Genomic DNA, 19,463 nt, shown 5'->3' with positions numbered 1-19,463 from the left:
TTTAAGCTCGGTTCTGAACACATTCGGTAATTTCTACTCCCATTGACTCCAATGATGTTCTGCTACGTTCGGCAAATATTGCAAAACCAATAATCGTAATCGGAACCGAATTTTGAAAAATTCACTCAACTCTAATTATAACTTGATTTAACATGAATAGAAATAAAAAGGAATCTGATCTAATCCTGGAATAGGTTTATGTAAAGTGTTGGTGCCGGTTTAGGAGGGATTGGGAAGATGACAGGTTCCCCTTAAAAATGCACAATGATGAGCTGTTCTGCCTGATAATGATGGTAATGTGCATTGATGATGGTGAGTATAGTCGAAATGTGGAAAAAAAATAACAAAAAGTTTGTAAAAAGAGGATACCCCAAAGAAAGGATATTTTACTCCTTGGAAAAGAAATAGGTGAGAGATCTGGTTCTACGGCAAGACTGGCAAGGATTAAAATTAATCTCCATTATATATTTCTACTTATGATACACATTCTTGGGTGATTAAACATACTATTCGAAAATATTGGAGTTTACTAAATAGTGACCCCAAGTATAAGAATCTATAGTCAAGACAAATACATCATTTGTGTATCGTTAAGGTAAGTCACTTTCTAACCATCTAATTAGAACGGATGCTATTAAACCTAGAGAGCGTCCAAACAGAGCTTTATTAATTAAACTTAAAGGGAACCTGTCACCCCCAAAATCGAAGACGAGCTAAGCCCACCGGCATCAGGGGCTTGTCTACAGCATTCTGTAATGCATTCTGTAATGCTGTAGATAAGCCCCTGATGTATCCTGAAAGATGAGAAAAAGAGGTTAGATTATACTCACCCAGGGGCGGTCTGTGTGGTCCGGTCTGATGGGCGTCGCGGTCCGGTCCAGTGCCTCCTATCTTCATCAGATGATGTCCTCTTCTGGTCTTGTTGTCGCAGGTCTCTACCATCTCTCTGATGAGTCCACCTTAGAGATGATGTCACGGTGCCGGAGAGACAAGACACAGTACACCATGTATGTATCTGAAGTATCTCTAGTTTATTGAGCTCACACAGACTTTTTATTCATACTTATGTCGGAAGCGGATTCACCATATATGGGCTAAGCGTCGGAGAGTTTACCATTTGTCTCCCTGTGGTTTCACAATCATATTTTTACACAGAACATTATTCGTTATTTACCAAGGACATTTCATCCCCCATGCCCTGCTACAATCAGTTCTTAGCAATCAGCCATAACAGCTGCATGAAGAATACTGAATAACAACTTGTTTTTCTCAACTTTAGTAACACTTACACAAAATGGAGGCAAGCAAGATAAAATGGATCCTGCTATAACAAATTCCCCCATTTTATTCACTATTCTGAATAAGCTGTACTGTTTCCTGGCCGTAGGATTTGTTAGTATATATCATCATCAGCTGTGTGAGTGCAGAATTTCCCAGTACATACAGAGATACACTTAAAAACTATTTTGTAGTCCAGGCAAACAGTTCCTCAGGTGACACAGGGATAGCCAGGAAGGGGATACTTGTGGCTGACGTTGGGGAATGCATACAGATCCAACAGTCTGATAAGGGCTTCGAATTTCTCAACAAGTCATCTATCAATTTTCTGTGATGTTGCACAAACTTATTATTCAAGGATGTTGGAGAATTCAGACTGTCCCATGCGATTACGCATAATATCATGGAAATCGAAACCAGCCAAAACATTATGTTTCCTTTATCGGCTGTCGGGTTCTTTAACTCGCTTGCAGAGTGATGCGTGGATCCAACTAGGTTTTCCTTCGAGCTTGACAGCTGTGGCTGTGGTCAGGAGCACTTGGTATGGTCCATCAAATCTTGGTTCCAGGCTCTTCCGGACGTGCCGCTTTATCACTACCCAGTCTCCTGGCTCCAAGGGATGGTGTCCAGGAACCTTGTCTGGGTCTGGAAGAGAACTGAAGACAGTTAAATGCACTTTAGTCTCTCCACTTTTCCACTGCTCTGTGGATGGTATGGAGTATGCAATGCTTGACTTACCCCCAGTGCTGCCATTACCTCTGACATGATCTCTCCAGTAAAATGGGAGCCCCGATCGCTTTCAATGACCTCAGGAACGCTATACCTACATATGATCTCAGCCATCAGTTTCTTCACCGTTGTCTTAGTTATAGCTTTGGCAACTGGGTAGGCTTCTGGCCAACCTGAGAATACATCAATGCAGACCAACACATACTCATGTGTCCCTACCCTAGGCAACTGAATATAATCAATCTGCAGTCTTTGGAATGGGTAAAGGGGCCGGGGAGTTTGTTTGGATGGAGTTTTCACTGTCCTACCCTGATTATGTGTGGCACATATCATGCAGCTCTGTACCTGCCTTTCTGCGCAGGTGGAAAACCGGGGGGCAATCCATTGATTCTGTAGGGTGTCACACATGGCCGTCTTCAAGTGGTGCACATTCCCATGCAGAACCTGTGCCATCATTGGGTACAGTACCTGTGGTAGGCAGACCTTTTTACCCCTCCCCCATAGTCCAGTGACGGTATCAGAGCAAGCTCCTATCTTTTGCCACCTTTCTCCTCCTTACTTGCCTGTTCTTGTAACGGCTAAGATGTCTTTTGACACAAGTGGAGATGGTGGGTATCCAGGTGACGTACTTTAGAGGCTACAGGAGTGCTTGCTGCTTTCTTGGCAGCCTGGTCTGCCAGTGCGTTACCCTTTGTCTGTCCATCAGTGCCTTTGGTATGTGCCTTTACCTTTATGATGCCTGCTTGGGTGGGAAGCTGTAGTGCATTCATAAGTTGCTGGACTGCCTCAGCATGTTTAATGGGGTGGCCATTTGCTGTCAGGAAAGCCCTGGCTCTCCAGATAGGCCCATAATCGTGTGCAATGCCAAAAGCATACCTGGAATCAGTGTAGATATTTACAGTCTTACCTTCTGCTAGTTTGCACGCTTCTGTGAGCGCCTTGAGCTCTGCTTCTTGTGCAGACATATGAGCTGGCATTTACTCTGCCTTGATTACCTCATGTTCTGAGACCACAGCATATCCGGTACAGAAGCGTCCTTGGTCATCTTGGTGACGGGATCCATCTACAAAAAGCTCAAAATCAGCATTAGGTATTGGCACACTAGAGACAGTAGGGAGACCAGCCGTTTCCTGAGACATCAATTCCAGACAATCATGTGGTTTGGAAACCTGATCTTGTTCCTCTGGATCCATTCTAGAAAGAATAAGAGTGTCCTTTTCCATGTCACCTACCCCTCCCCCATTTGGATCCACGGGAACTGGAAGAAGAGTAGTGGGGTTTAGGACAGTGCACCTTTTCAAAGTCACATTAGTAGGCATGAGAATAGCACACTGAAGTCGCAGCTGTCTGGCCATGGACAGGTGGCTAGGTTGTACTTGGTTAAGGATACTATGTACATCATGTGGGGTATGGACCATCAGTGGGTGATCCAAAACAATCTCTGAAGACTTGTGAAGCAACAGCTGGACAGACAACACGGCCCGAACACAGGAGGGACTTCCTCTTGCCACTGTATCCAAGCGGCCGCTGTAATAAGCAACAGGTCTCTGTCTCCATGAAGCTGAGACAGCACACCCGTAGCATGTCCTGCATTTTCATGAAGAAAGAGGTTAAAAGGAAGGGCATAATTGGGGATGCCCAAAGCTGGAGAAGAAACAATGCATAATTTCAGAGAATAAAAACAGTCAAGTGCCTCTGGTGTAAGGCAGAAGGGGACAGATTGCATACAGTCATATAGAGGTTGCATTAAGTTGGAGGCAGAACGAATCCATGGACGACAGTAGGAAGCTAGTCCTAGAAACACACGGAGGCCCTGCAATTTCCGTGGGGGCTGCATGTCCATGATAGCCTGTTTTCGCTCAGGGGTGTGGTGCTTTTTCCCTGGAGAGAGACAATGTCCTAGAAACACAACAGTACTTAAGCAAAACTGTAATTTTTGTTTGGATACCTTGCACCCCTGTTCATGGAGGAAAAAGAGTAAAGAGATCGTTGCCATTTTACACAGAGAACGAGAAGGAGCACACAGCAATAGGTCATCAACATACTGAATGAGAGCTATTCCTTTAACATGCCAGCCTTGTAGGACTTGTGCCATGCACTGTGAGAAGATAGTAGGGGAATTCTGGGCTCCTTGTGGTAGGACAGTCCAAGTATACTGCTTGTTGTGGAAGGTGAAAACAAAAAGATACAATCTGGGTGCAATGGAACACTGAAAAAGGCACTTGCTAAGTCAATCTCTGAAAAACAAATACTGTTAACAGGTATGTGTGCCAACAAGGTGTGTGGGTTAGGAACCAAGGGAGCAAGCAGTTATGTTGCGGCATTGACTGCTCTGAGGTCATGGACCATTCTATAATTCACCGGCTCCCCAGGCCTAACCTTCTTCTTTACTGGATACAGGGGAGTGTTGCAAACGGACTGTGTAGGCACAACAACCCCTGATTCCAGCAATTTTTGTAACTGTGCATCTATTGCAGCTTCCTGAGCAGCACTCAAAGGGTACTGACGCAATAGGGGTGGTGCTGCCCCTGGTTTCAATTTGACTATTATGGGGGAACTTTGAGTTTTCCCACATCAGTTTTGCCTTTTGTCCACACTGGATCACTTTCTGCAGTACTTGCAGCTGCATCCAGGGCCATAATCTTGCAGAGGGTACTGGGTTTAAGTTGAGGGGTCATAGTCACTGTTCCGTCATCATGGTAAGTAATAACCACCTGTAGTTTCCGTAAAACGTCAGCTCCTAGCAAATTACATTGTCCCCTGGGAGCTACCATTAACTGAGTCAGAATGGTCTTCCCACAAATGGAGAGAGGAATGGGTTCTGTCAGTCCCAAGGTCTGGGTCGGCGCATTGAAAGGTGTGGCCATGACAAAGTCGGTGGTGTCACGGAAGGGTAATGGACAGTCTGAAAGAGTGATAACTGAGTTGTCAGCTCCTGTATCAACCTGAATGTCAGCTGTAGTTCCTCCTGGCAGGCTCACCTGTACTGTACAGTCGGGGGTGGGAGGTAGAGTGACTAGAGGACACAGTTGCAGGCTGCCAGTTACCTATTCGTCGGTCTGGGGGGTAGCAGGGGTGGGAACCTTATCTGGGTATGGGTTTGTGCGACAATCTTTCCTAAAATGTCCTGGTTTCTTACATCTGTAACACGATCTAGGGCCCGTAGTGGGTCCTCCACGTCCTTCACCTCTCTGTGAGGGTCCACTCCTCTGAAAGTGAACCTTAGTCTTCTGCTTCTGCGAGTCCAAACTGACTCCATGTGCAATCTTAGCAAGATCGCCTGGGGGGCAGGATCTCCAATCTGGTCTACTTGCCATCACCTTCTCTCTCACATACTTATCAATCCCTTGCATATATGCATGACTTAACAAACGTGTCGCAGTTCTATCATCTTCACCATAACCCATATCAGACCATTGTTGTTGCAACATGTAGAAATAATCAATGGGGAGCTCCTTCGGGTCCTGTACACAGTCTTCTAAATGCACCGATACTTCCTCCTGTCTAATCTTACAAGCTTTTTCTAGAGCCTCAACAAAGTCAGACCCTGACCTGGCATTGTTAGATTCTCCGCCTTGTCGACCATTTCCCCCTGGGTACATTTTAAATGTCTCAGCTGTCAGTCGGGTGGAAGGTGCTTCCGCAATAACTGTTGCATGTCCTGTCTGGTTGCCTGGTAAGTGTGCTGTATCACCCCACACTGTCTGCCAAAAGTCATAGGTCGTTGGTTAATGTCTGGCAGCTGGGCAGTCAAAGACATCTGTTCTGTGGGAGACCATGGCTGATACCTACTAGCAACATGGTAAGTCGGAGGTCCACTATCAGCTGCGCCGTCCTCCACTTTGGATCATGTACCACTTGGGACTACTGTCTGTTTCATGGGAAACAGTTTGGGAATACTTGGATACAAAGTGTGGGAACTGCTTGGCCAGGGACTGCCGCAACTTACACAATAATCAGCGGTTGGTGGGTTCTGTTGACGACAATGTGGGCAGATCCATTGTTCTGGTCCTGCCTGGTTTTCTGTGGGGACATAACTAGGGGGCACTGGTGGGGGTGGAGCACATGGAGGTAAGCTGGGAACGATAGCGGCTTTACAGTTCCCATCTAGACATCGGTATACAAGATTATTACCTCGGGTGAATTTTTCCATTCCCTGCTCTTCATAGTGTCGGGAAGCGTCTGCCCACATTCTAGCTTGCCTCAAGAGTTTCTTATCTTTAAGCCACCCTGTGTGGGTTTTCATGAAGTCATGCCATTTACCTGAATCTAATTCCCCTGAGGGGTGGAAGCCTCCTGCCTTCAAGAGCACACTAACTTGCTTCTGGGATTCATTCCCTTCTTTTCTCTGGACTAATTCTTTAGCACTATGGAACCCTGTACTCTCTTGGTTCCCCATTCTATTGCTAGTATACGTGCAGGCTGAAAACTTATCAGACGAACCTTTCCTCCTCACCTAGAGTAGGCTATGTCCTCCTGCCTTAGTCCTAAACTATAGGTTTACTGTGCTTACTAGTGTTGAGCATTCCGATACCGCAAGTATCGGGTATCGGCCGATATTTGCGGTATCGGAATTCCGATACCGAGATCCGATACTTTTGTGATATCGGGAATTGGTATCGGGATCGATATTAATGTGTAAAATAAAGAATAAAAATAAAAAATATTGATATACTCACCTCTCCGACGCAGCCTGGACCTTACCGATATAACCGGCAGCTTCCGTTCCTAAGAATGAGCGCTTGAAAGACCTTAGATGATGTCGCGGCTTGTGATTGGTCGCGTGAGCAATCACGTGACCGCCACGCGACCAATCACAAGCCGCGACGTCATCTAAGGTCTTTCAAGCGCTCATTCTTAGGAACGGAAGCTGCCGGTTACATCGGTAAGGTCCAGGCTGCGTCGGAGAGGTGAGTATATCAATATTTTTTATTTTTATTCTTTATTTTACACATTAATATGGATCCCAGGGCCTGAAGGAGAGTTTCCTCTCCTTCAGACCCTGGGAACCATACAGGATACCTTCCGATACTTGGTGTCCCATTGACTTGTATTGGTATCGGGTATCGGTATCGGCGATATACGATACTTTTCGGGTATCAGCCGATACTATCCGATACCGATACTTTCAAGTATCGGACGGTATCGCTCAACACTAGTGCTTACAGGCTACTGTATTAGCTTGCTTCCAACATTGATAACACAGGTATATGAACAGACAAACAACAAACACTCCACAAGCGCACCATACAAAGATCATGGGGTCAATCATTTTAGTCTAACAGTGGAGTCATCAGTAACCACACAATGAGGGTCAATATCTGGGTTCAAGGGTACCCGAGTCGGGCAAAAGAAACCCGTGATTTTACCTGATCCTGGTCGACTAGAAGAAGGGGAAGACCTGTCCACAAGTGGAATGACGTAGGCAGAATATAATCAGTATTCTTACCCCAGCGCTATGTGATGCCACTAGTCCCGGGAAGTCCCCTGGTCCATTACTGGAGTCGGCCGGGTCTCTGATGAATCACTCAGGTCCCTGTTCGGTCACCACAATTGTTGTCGCAGGTCTCTACCTACTCTCTGATGAGTCCACCTTAGAGATGACGTCACGGCGCCGGAGAGACAAGACACAGTACACCAGGTATGTATCTGAAGTATCTCTAGTTTATTAAGCTTACACAGACTTTTTATTCATACTTATGTCGGAAGCGGATTCACCATATATGGGCTAAGCGTCGGAGAGTTTACCATTTGTCTCCCTGTGGATTCGCAATCATATTTTTACACAGAACATTATTCGTTATTTACCAAGGACATTTCATCCCCCATGCCCTGCTACAATCAGTTCTTAGCAATCAGCAATAACAGCTGCATGAAGAATAGTGAATAGCAACTTGTTTTTCTCAACTTTAGTAACACTTACACAAAATGGAGACAAGCAAGATAAAATGGATCCTGTTATAACAGTCTTCACGCTGCAGCTCCGGCGCAGGCGTACTTTGTCGGTCCTGTTAAGGGCAGAGCAAAGTACTGCAGTGCGCAGGTGCCGGTAAAGGTCAGAGAGGCCCGGCACCTCAACAGGGCAGACAAAGTATGCCTGCGCCAGAGCAGCAGAGTGAATACAAGAAGATAACGTCATCGTAAGAAGATAGGAGGTGCTGGACCGGATCTCGACACCCATCGGACCAGACCACACGGACCGCCCCTGGGTGAGTATAATCTATCCTCTTTTTCTCATCTTTCAGGTTACAGCGGGGGCTTATCTACAGCATTACAGAATGCATTACAGAATGCTGTAGATAAGCCCCTGATGCCGGTGGACTTAGCTCACCTTCGATTTTGGGTTTGACAGGTTCCCTTTAAAATACGGGTAATTTATTGTGTTTATCATGCCAGAACTGTTCAGAGATTATCACAGGAGATAACTTTTCGCTCCCTTCAAAGGGGACACTCTTGAATACTGGGGGTTTCTTCACTTGCAACAGGTTTGATGTGATTTATGTATTAAAGTGTCCTTGTGGAAAAGCTTACGTTGGACAGACATCACGACCGATTCAAATTAGAACCTTGGTCCTCCATTGGACTATTGGAGTCCAGGATGAAATTCACTGTCAGAAAGAATGAAAAGAACAGAATTTTGTCGAGACCACGGTCGCGAGGCATTTCTTTGACATGGGTCATAAAACTATGATCTAAGATGGTTGACGTTAGAGGAAGTGATGGCAGCGGATTAGCAAACTTCTACAGAGAAAGAAGTTTTGGATTTACTCCCTGGAATCACTCTCCCCTTAAGGGTGAAATTAAATTTGTAACTTCAATGTCAACGTGTCATTGCTGCTTTTTTCATCCATTCTGGTGCTGGATTTACATTGCTCATTTTTGCTATGAAATAGTTATTTCTAATTATATGCTTCCAGGATTATTCTTGAGGAATGTGGCGCGCTCTATGTACTGTGCAGTCATTCTCTAGTATGGAATATTTATAATACTGTGCAATATCCTTCTAGCATTGATTATTTATAATATTGCAATTATATGTACGGTGGTGATTCTGTTTATTTTCCTGCTTTGCTTGTTGCTTTTTTTGTTTTTTTGTCCATTTGTAATACATGTGTATTGATTCCTATACCTGATATTCTACGTGTCATGTGACAATCGCTAAATAAGGAACAGCCAATGAAAATGAGGCCCGCCTCCGAAATGTCACAACAGGTGAATGGCTGCACGCCCATTCCCTATCCATGATGTCTCCATGAGCGGACGGTTGTACCTACAGCTGATGCGGCTTACTCCATGAATTTACTTTGGATTGTCTCATCTAAATTACTGTTGGCTCTGAAGGCTTTTCCATGCAGCAAGTATTTGCCTTATATCCATGCAAATATCCATAAAGTATTTTTTCTGTCTTGTTGGAATGTTTACCATAAGTAAATCAAAGCAACTTTGCCACTGATCTGGTAGAAAGAGATGGCATCCCGTCAGTGAACGATGGGAGGCTGCACCCCAGTGAAGCCTCTTGAAGTCTCTGAACGGCTACGGCTCTCACGGGTTCGGCTGCGGAGGGTAATGAAAGCCCGCCCACCGAAATCGGGGGGGGGGGGGGCACGCTGAAAACAGCACATATTTCAACTGGATGTGTGTCCGAGGGCGCATATTCAGCTAAAATCCATTGCGATACAGAGAACTGCGGGGTCCCTGCAGCGCAATACATGCTGCTGGCCAATCAGAGGCTGGCAGCTGATATGGGTGTGCAAGTAAGTCACTGGCACGACATGTGACATCATGCGCTGCCCGTTGTTTGCACGTCCATATCAGCTGCCAGCCTCTCCGAGGGCTATAGAAGAGGTCCCCGTGGAGCGGAGGGAAGGTGAGTAGAATCATTTTATTTTTAATGTGTTAAATAACAGTGGCAGAATGGGGGAAAGATATACATGAAAGGGGCCCAGGATGGGGGACATATATACATAAAAGGGGCCCAGGATGGGGGGACATATATACCTGAAAGTGGCCCAGGGTGGGGGACATATATACATAAAAGGGGCCCAGGGTGGGGGACATATATACCTGAAAGAGGCCCAGGATGGGGGACATATATACCTGAAAGGGGCCCAGGATGGAGGACATATATACCTGAAAGGGGCTCATGATGGGGGACATATATACCTGAAAGAGGCCCAGGATGGGGGACATATATACCTGAAAGGGGCCCAGGATGGGGGACATATATACCTGAAAGGGGCTCATGATGGGGGGACATATATACCTAAAAGGGGCCCAGGATGGGGGACATATATACATAAAAGGGGCCCAGGGTGGGGGACATATATACCTGAAAGAGGCCCAGGATGGGGGACATATATACCTGAAAGGGGCCCAAGATGGGGGACATATATACATGAAAGGGGCCCAGGGTGGGGGACATATATACCTGAAAGGGGCTCAGGATGGGGGACTGTTATGGTTCTCAATGGCAAGAGAACATAGCCCAGCAAACATAAGTACTAGCTCTTGGAAGGATGGAAACTAAACTGACCATGAACTAAACCTGCCGCACAACTAACAGTAGCCGGGTAGCGTTGCCTACGTTTTTTATCCCTAGACGCCCAGCGCCGGCCGGAGGACTAACTAATCCTGGCAGAGGAAAATATAGTCCTGGCTCACCTCTAGAGAAATTTCCCCGAAAGGCAGACAGAGGCCCCCACATATATTGGCGGTGATTTTAGATGAAATGACAAACGTAGTATGAAAATAGGTTTAGCAAAATTGAGGTCCGCTTACTAGATAGCAGGAAGACAGAAAGGGCACTTTCATGGTCAGCTGAAAACCCTATCAAAATACCATCCTGAAATTACTTTAAGACTCTAGTATTAACTCATAACATCAGAGTGGCAATTTCAGATCACAAGAGCTTTCCAGACACAGAAACGAAACTACAGCTGTGAACTGGAACAAAATGCAAAAACAAACGAGGACTAAAGTCCAACTTAGCTGGGAGTTGTCTAGCAGCAGGAACATGCACAGAAAGGCTTCTGATTACAATGTTGACCGGCATGGAAGTGACAGAGGAGCAAGGTTAAATAGCGACTCCCACATCCTGATGGAAACAGGTGAACAGAGGGGATGATGCACACCAGTTCAATTCCACCAGTGGCCACCGGGGGAGCCCAAAATCCTATTTCACAACAGTACCCCCCCCTCAAGGAGGGGGCACCGAACCCTCCCCAGAACCACCAGGGCGATCAGGATGAGCCCTATGAAAGGCACGGACCAGATCGGAGGCATGAACATCAGAGGCAGTCACCCAAGAATTATCCTCCTGACCGTATCCCTTCCATTTGACCAGATACTGGAGTTTCCGTCTGGAAACACGGGAGTCCAAGATTTTTTCCACAACGTACTCCAACTCGCCCTCAACCAACACCGGAGCAGGAGGCTCAACGGAAGGCACAACCGGTACCTCATACCTGCGCAACAATGACCGATGAAAAACATTATGAATAGAAAAAGATGCAGGGAGGTCCAAACGGAAGGACACAGGGTTAAGAATCTCCAATATCTTGTACGGGCCGATGAACCGAGGCTTAAACTTAGGAGAAGAAACCCTCATAGGGACAAAACGAGAAGACAACCACACCAAGTCCCCAACACAAAGCCGAGGACCAACCCGACACCGGCGGTTGGCAAAAAGCTGAGTCTTCTCCTGGGACAACTTCAAATTGTCCACTACCTGCCCCCAAATCTGATGCAACCTCTCCACCACAGCATCCACTCCAGGACAATCCGAAGATTCCACCTGACCAGAAGAAAATCGAGGATGAAACCCCGAATTACAGAAAAAAGGAGACACCAAGGTGGCAGAGCTGGCCCGATTATTGAGGGCAAACTCCGCTAAAGGCAAAAAAGCAACCCAATCATCCTGATCTGCAGACACAAAACACCTCAAATATGTCTCCAAGGTCTGATTCATCCGCTCGGTCTGGCCATTAGTCTGAGGATGGAAAGCAGATGAGAAAGACAAATCTATGCCCATCCTAGCACAGAATGCTCGCCAAAATCTAGACACGAATTGGGTTCCTCTGTCAGAAACGATATTCTCCGGAATACCATGCAAACGGACCACATTTTGAAAAAACAGAGGAACCAACTCGGAAGAAGAAGGCAACTTAGGCAGGGGAACCAAATGGACCATCTTAGAGAAACGGTCACACACCACCCAGATGACAGACATCTTCTGAGAAACAGGAAGATCCGAAATAAAATCCATCGAGATGTGCGTCCAGGGCCTCTTCGGGATAGGCAAGGGCAACAACAATCCACTAGCCCGAGAACAACAAGGCTTGGCCCGAGCACAAACGTCACAAGACTGCACAAAGCCTCGCACATCTCGAGACAGGGAAGGCCACCAGAAGGACCTTGCCACCAAATCCCTGGTACCAAAGATTCCAGGATGACCTGTCAACGCAGAAGAATGAACCTCAGAAATGACTTTACTGGTCCAATCATCAGGAACAAACAGTCTACCAGGTGGGCAACGATCAGGTCTATCCGCCTGAAACTCCTGCAAGGCCCGCCGCAGGTCTGGAGAAACGGCAGACAATATCACTCCATCCTTAAGGATACCTGTAGGTTCAGAGTTACCAGGGGAGTCAGGCTCAAAACTCCTAGAAAGGGCATCCGCCTTAACATTCTTAGAACCCGGCAGGTAGGACACCACAAAATTAAACCGAGAGAAAAACAACGACCAGCGCGCCTGTCTAGGATTCAGGCGTCTGGCGGACTCAAGATAAATTAGATTTTTGTGGTCAGTCAATACCACCACCTGATGTCTAGCCACCTCAAGCCAATGACGCCACTCCTCAAAAGCCCACTTCATGGCCAAAAGCTCCCGATTCCCAACATCATAATTCCGCTCGGCGGGCGAAAATTTACGCGAGAAAAAGGCACAAGGTCTCATCACGGAACAATCGGAACTTCTCTGCGACAAAACTGCCCCAGCTCCGATTTCAGAAGCGTCGACCTCAACCTGAAAAGGAAGAGCAACATCAGGCTGACGCAACACAGGGGCGGAAGAAAAGCGGCGCTTAAGCTCCCGAAAGGCCTCCACAGCAGCAGGGGACCAATCAGCAACATCAGCACCCTTCTTAGTCAGATCAGTCAATGGTTTAACAACATCAGAAAAACCAGCAATAAATCGACGATAAAAGTTAGCAAAGCCCAAAAATTTCTGAAGACTCTTAAGAGAAGAGGGTTGCGTCCAATCACAAATAGCCTGAACCTTGACAGGATCCATCTCGATGGAAGAGGGGGAAAAAATATATCCCAAAAAGGAAATCTTTTGAACCCCAAAAACGCACTTAGAACCCTTCACACACAAGGAATTAGACCGCAAAACCTGAAAAACCCTCCTGACCTGCTGGACATGAGAGTCCCAGTCATCCGAAAAAATCAAAATATCATCCAGATACACAATCAAAAATTTATCCAAATAATCACGGAAAATGTCATGCATAAAGGACTGAAAGACTGAAGGGGCATTTGAAAGACCAAAAGGCATCACCAAATACTCAAAGTGGCCCTCGGGCGTATTAAATGCGGTCTTCCACTCATCCCCCTGCTTAATTCGCACCAAATTATACGCCCCACGGAGATCTATCTTAGAGAACCACTTGGCCCCCTCTATGCGAGCAAACAAATCAGTCAGCAGTGGCAACGGATATTGATATTTAACCGTGATTTTATTCAAAAGCCGATAATCAATGCACGGCCTCAAAGAGCCATCTTTCTTAGCCACAAAGAAAAAAACGGCTCCTAAGGGAGATGACGAAGGACGAATATGTCCCTTTTCCAAGGACTCCTTTATATATTCTCGCATAGCAGCATGTTCAGGCACAGACAGATTAAATAAACGAACCTTAGGGTATTTACTACCCGGAATCAAATCTATGGCACAATCGCACTCCCGGTGCGGAGGTAATGAACCAAGCTTAGGTTCTTCAAAAACGTCACGATATTCAGTCAAGAATTCAGGAATCTCAGAGGGAATAGATGATGAAATGGAAACCACAGGTACGTCCCCATGCGTCCCCTTACAACCCCAGCTTAACACAGACATAGCTTTCCAGTCAAGGACTGGGTTATGAGATTGCAGCCATGGCAATCCAAGCACCAACACATCATGTAGGTTATACAGCACAAGAAAGCGAATAATCTCCTGATGATCCGGATTTATCCGCATAGTTACTTGTGTCCAGTATTGTGGTTTATTACTAGCCAATGGGGTGGAGTCAATCCCCTTCAGGGGTATAGGAGTTTCAAGAGGCTCCAAATCATACCCACAGCGTTTGGCAAAGGACCAATCCATAAGACTCAAAGCGGCGCCAGAGTCGACATAGGCATCCGCGGTAATAGATGATAAAGAACAAATCAGGGTTACAGATAGAATAAACTTAGACTGTAAAGTGCCAATTGAAACAGACCTATCAAGCTTCTTAGTACGCTTAGAGCATGCTGATATAACATGAGTTGAATCACCGCAATAGAAGCACAACCCATTTTTTCGTCTTAAATTCTGCCGTTCACTTCTGGACAGAATTCTATCACATTGCATATTCTCTGGCGTCTTCTCAGTAGACACCGCCAAATGGTGCACAGGTTTGCGCTCCCGCAGACGCCTATCGATCTGGATAGCCATTGTCATGGACTCATTCAGACCCGCAGGCACAGGGAACCCCACCATAACATCCTTAATGGCATCAGAGAGACCCTCTCTGAAATTCGCCGCCAGGGCGCACTCATTCCACTGAGTAAGCACAGCCCATTTACGGAATTTCTGGCAGTATATTTCAGCTTCGTCTTGCCCCTGAGATAGGGACATCAAGGCCTTTTCCGCCTGAAGCTCTAACTGAGGTTCCTCATAAAGCAACCCCAAGGCCAGAAAAAACGCATCCACATTGAGCAACGCAGGATCCCCTGGAGCCAATGCAAAAGCCCAATCCTGAGGGTCGCCCCGGAGCAAGGAAATCACAATCCTGACCTGCTGAGCAGGATCTCCAGCAGAGCGAGATTTCAGGGACAAAAACAACTTGCAATTATTTTTGAAATTTTGAAAGCAAGATCTATTCCCCGAGAAAAATTCAGGCAAAGGAATTCTAGGTTCAGATATAGGAACATGAACAACAAAATCTTGTAAATTTTGAACTTTCGTGGTGAGATTATTCAAACCTGCAGCTAAACTCTGAATATCCATTTTAAACAGGTGAACACAGAGCCATTCCAGGATTAGAAGGAGAGAGAGAGAGAGAAAGGCTGCAATATAGGCAGACTTGCAAGAGATTCAATTACAAGCACACTCAGAACTGAAGGGAAGGGAAAAAAAAAAAAAAAATCTTCAGCAGACTTCTCTTTTCTCTCCTTTCTCTGTCAATTAATTTAACCCTTTTTGGGCCGGTCAAACTGTTATGGTTCTCAATGGCAAGAGAACATAGCCCAGCAAACATAAGTACTAGCTCTTGGAAGGATGGAAACTAAACTGACCATGAACTAAACCTGCCGCACAACTAACAGTAGCCGGGTAGCGTTGCCTACGTTTTTTATCCCTAGACGCCCAGCGCCGGCCGGAGGACTAACTAATCCTGGCAGAGGAAAATATAGTCCTGGCTCACCTCTAGAGAAATTTCCCCGATAGGCAGACAGAGGCCCCCACATATATTGGCGGTGATTTTAGATGAAATGACAAACGTAGTATGAAAGTAGGTTTAGCAAAATTGAGGTCCGCTTACTAGATAGCAGGAAGACAGAAAGGGCACTTTCATGGTCAGCTGAAAACCCTATCAAAATACCATCCTGAAATTACTTTAAGACTCTAGTATTAACTCATAACATCAGAGTGGCAATTTCAGATCACAAGAGCTTTCCAGACACAGAAACGAAACTACAGCTGTGAACTGGAACAAAATGCAAAAACAAACGAGGACTAAAGTCCAACTTAGCTGGGAGTTGTCTAGCAGCAGGAACATGCACAGAAAGGCTTCTGATTACAATGTTGACCGGCATGGAAGTGACAGAGGAGCAAGGTTAAATAGCGACTCCCACATCCTGATGGAAACAGGTGAACAGAGGGGATGATGCACACCAGTTCAATTCCACCAGTGGCTACCGGGGGAGCCCAAAATCCTATTTCACAACAGGGGACATACAGTGATATGAAAAAGTTTGGGCACGCCTTTTAATCTTAAGCTTAATGTTTTATAAAAATTGTTTTTTTTTGCAACAGCTATTTCAGTTTCATATATCTAATAACTGTTGGACATAGTAATGTTTCTGCCTTGAAATGAGGTTTATTGTACTAACAGAAAATGTGCAATCTGCATTCAAACAAAATTTGACAGGTGCATAAGTATGGGCACCCTTATCATTTTCTTGTTTTAAATACTCCTACCTACTTTTTACTGACTTACTAAAGCACTTTTGTTTGTTTTGTAACCTCATTGAGCTTTGAACTTCATAGCTAGGTGTATGCAATCATGAGAAAAGCTACTTAAAGTGGCCACTTGCAAGTTGTTCTTCTGTTTGAATCTCCTCTGAAGAGTGGCATCATGGGCTCCTCAAAACAACTGTCAAATGATCTGAAAACAAAGATTATTCAACATAGTTGTTCAGAGGAAGGATACAAAAAGCTGTCTCAGAGATTTAACCTGTCAATTTCCACTGTGAGGAACATAGTAAGGAAATGGAAGAACACAGGTACAGTTCTTGTTAAGGCCAGAAGTGGCAGGCCAAGAAAAACATCAGAAAGGCAGAGAAGAAGAATGGTGAGATCAGTCAAGGACAATCCTCAGGCCACCTCCAGAGATCTGCAGCATCAACTTGCTGCAGATGGTGTCACTGTGCATCGGTCACCTATACAACGCACTTTGCACAAGGAGAAGCTGTATGGGAGAGTGATGCGAAAGAAGCCATTTCTGCAAGCACGCCACAAACAGAGTCGGCTGAGGTATGCAAAAGCACATTTGGAGAAGCCAATTTCTTTTGGAAGAAGGTCCTGTGGACTGATGAAACCAAGATTGAGTTGTTTGGTAATACAAAAAGGCATTATGCATGGCGGCAAAAAAACACAATGCGTTGTATAGTTGACCGATGCACAGTGACACTATCTGCAGCAAGTTGATGCTGCAGATCTCTGGAGGTGGTCTGAGGATTGTGCTTGACTGATCTCACCATTCTTCTTCTCTGCCTTTCTGATGTTTTTCTTGGCCTGCCACTTCTGGCCTTAACATGAACTGTACCTGTGTTCTTCCATTTCCTTACTATGCTCCTCACAGTGGAAATTGACAGGTTAAATCTCTGAGACAGCTTTTTGTATCCTTCCCCTGAACAACTATGTTGAATAATCTTTGTTTTCAGATCATTTGACAGTTGTTTTGAGGAGCCCACGATGCCACTCTTCAGAGGAGATTCAAACAGGAGAACAACTTGCAAGTGGCCACTTTAAGTAGCTTTTCTCATGATTGCATACACCTAGCTATGAAGTTCAAAGCTCAATGAGGTTACAAAACCAAAAAAAGTGCTTTAGTAAGTCAGTAAAAAGTAGGTAGGAGTATTTAAAACAAGAAAATGATAAGGGTGCCCATACTTATGCACCTGTCAAATTTTGTTTGAATGCAGATTGCACATTTTCTGTTAGTACAGTAAACCTCATTTCAAGGCAGAAACATTACTGTGTCCAACGGTTATTAGATATATGAAACTGAAATAGCTGTTGCAAAAAAAACAATTTTTATAAAACATTAAGCTTAAGATTAATAGGGGTGCCCAAACTTTTTCATATGACTGTATATACCTGAAAGAGGCCCAGGATGGGGGACATATATATCTGAAAGGGGCCCAGGATGGGGGACATATATATCTAAAAGGGCCCAGGATGGGGGACATATATATCTGAAAGGGACCCAGGATGAGGGACATATATACATAAAAGGAGCCCAGGGTGGGGGACATATATACCTGAAAGTGGCCCAGGATGAGGGACATATATACCTGAAAGGGGCCCAGGATGGAGGACATATATACCTGAATAGAGCCCAAGATAAAAAACATTAATACTTAATGGGGGAGGAGAAGGGAGAAGAGCGGGGGGCAACACATATGTCCATATAGGATTTGAACGCTACAAGGGCCCATACATCGGACCAACATGCCAAGGTTTGCACAGAGGCCCATCGCTCTGGAGTTACGTCACTGGTCATCAGACTGCGGGTGAACATACATTAAAATAGGGATCTATTTGGGATCCAAAAAAGTTGGATCTTTTTGATGAGCGAAGCCAAATGATCCAACTCCTCAAAAAGAGCTGGACGGCCTTCACTCATGGAAACAACAAAACAAAAGCAAAAAAGTTCTATATCTTGGAATACAACAATAAATAAAGGCCGCTCCTTACAGGGTTAACTGTCCCTGCTCTCCATAACAGTGAATCCCCACATACCTCCTCCGCCTGCGGAGCCGCACACTGGATATATGGCTATTCTGTGCTTACAGGACCTGCGGTGATGTCACAGTCATGTGATCAGTGTCACATGTGTGGGAGGAGTCCCAGATCACATGACCAGAAGGCTCAGTGCGCAGGACTGCTGTGCTGGTTGCCATGGTGCTGGGTCTCACTTTCCTTCTGCTGTTCCGATATCTCTTATATTCCTATTTATTGGTAATGAGTGAACATGCTGGGATAAGGTGTTATCTGAGCATGCTCGGGTGCTAACCGAGTGTCTTCAGCGTGCTTGAAAAATATGTTTGAGTCCCCGCGGCTGCATGTCTTGTGGCTGTTTGTTAGGCAATCCTTGCATGTGTTGCGACTGTCGAATAGCATGCAGTCCTGGGACTCAAATATATTTTTCGAGCACGCTGAAGTCACTCTGTTAGCACCCAAGCATGATAACACCTTATCCGAGCTCGTTTGCTCATCACTACTAGTTATACGTCATCTAATCTAAGCGTTATCATATCTGCTGATATTGTTTTACCCCTAAAGCACCCATGTATTTTTGCATTTTGCGCCTTCAGGGTCTCTCCTTTTTTTTATCATGCTATTCCAAAAGCCGTTGCAGTTTTTTTTTGTCATTGTGGCCAGACAGGGTTTGTTTCAGCGTAGCGGGCTGATGCTTCTTTTGGTATCATTTTGGGCTACATACGACGATTTGATCACAGTTTTAGGTGGGGTTGCATCAATCGAAAAAAACTGCAATCCTGGGAATTCAATTATTTTCTCTTTATGGCTTTTACCATACAAAGTTAATTAATTTAATTTGACAGATCGTTCTTTTATAGATGTGACGAGACCAAATAGGTCTTTTTTTTTCTTCAATTTTTTTATTTTTACAAATGAGGGTGATTTTAATTGTCATAGTTTTGTAATTTTTTTTTAACGTAATGTTTCTTTTCAGTTTTATAGTCTGGATCTA

General features: G+C 45.2%; 1 protein-coding gene across 2 annotated transcripts in view; it reads right to left on the bottom strand.

Annotated features, from left to right (window-relative positions):
* Nucleotides 1-19,463, bottom strand: part of LOC143769487 (uncharacterized) — a 180,384-nt gene that overhangs the window by 39,573 nt on the left and 121,348 nt on the right. Inside the window, exon 1 of one of the 2 annotated variants that reach the window (XM_077258110.1) lies at nucleotides 831-6,226. The exons of the other annotated variant lie outside the window; for it this stretch is intronic. Coding sequence (XP_077114225.1) covers nucleotides 831-942 — 112 coding nt within the window. The 5' untranslated portion in view covers nucleotides 943-6,226. Of the gene's footprint in view, nucleotides 1-830; nucleotides 6,227-19,463 lie in introns of those variants that run through there. 2 annotated transcript variants of the gene reach the window in all.

Source organism: Ranitomeya variabilis, chromosome 4, assembly GCF_051348905.1.
Source record: "Ranitomeya variabilis isolate aRanVar5 chromosome 4, aRanVar5.hap1, whole genome shotgun sequence".
NCBI classification, from domain to species: Eukaryota; Metazoa; Chordata; class Amphibia; order Anura; family Dendrobatidae; genus Ranitomeya; species Ranitomeya variabilis.
The sequence above is the reverse complement of the archived record's forward strand: the minus strand, read 5'-3'. Positions and strand labels throughout refer to the sequence as shown.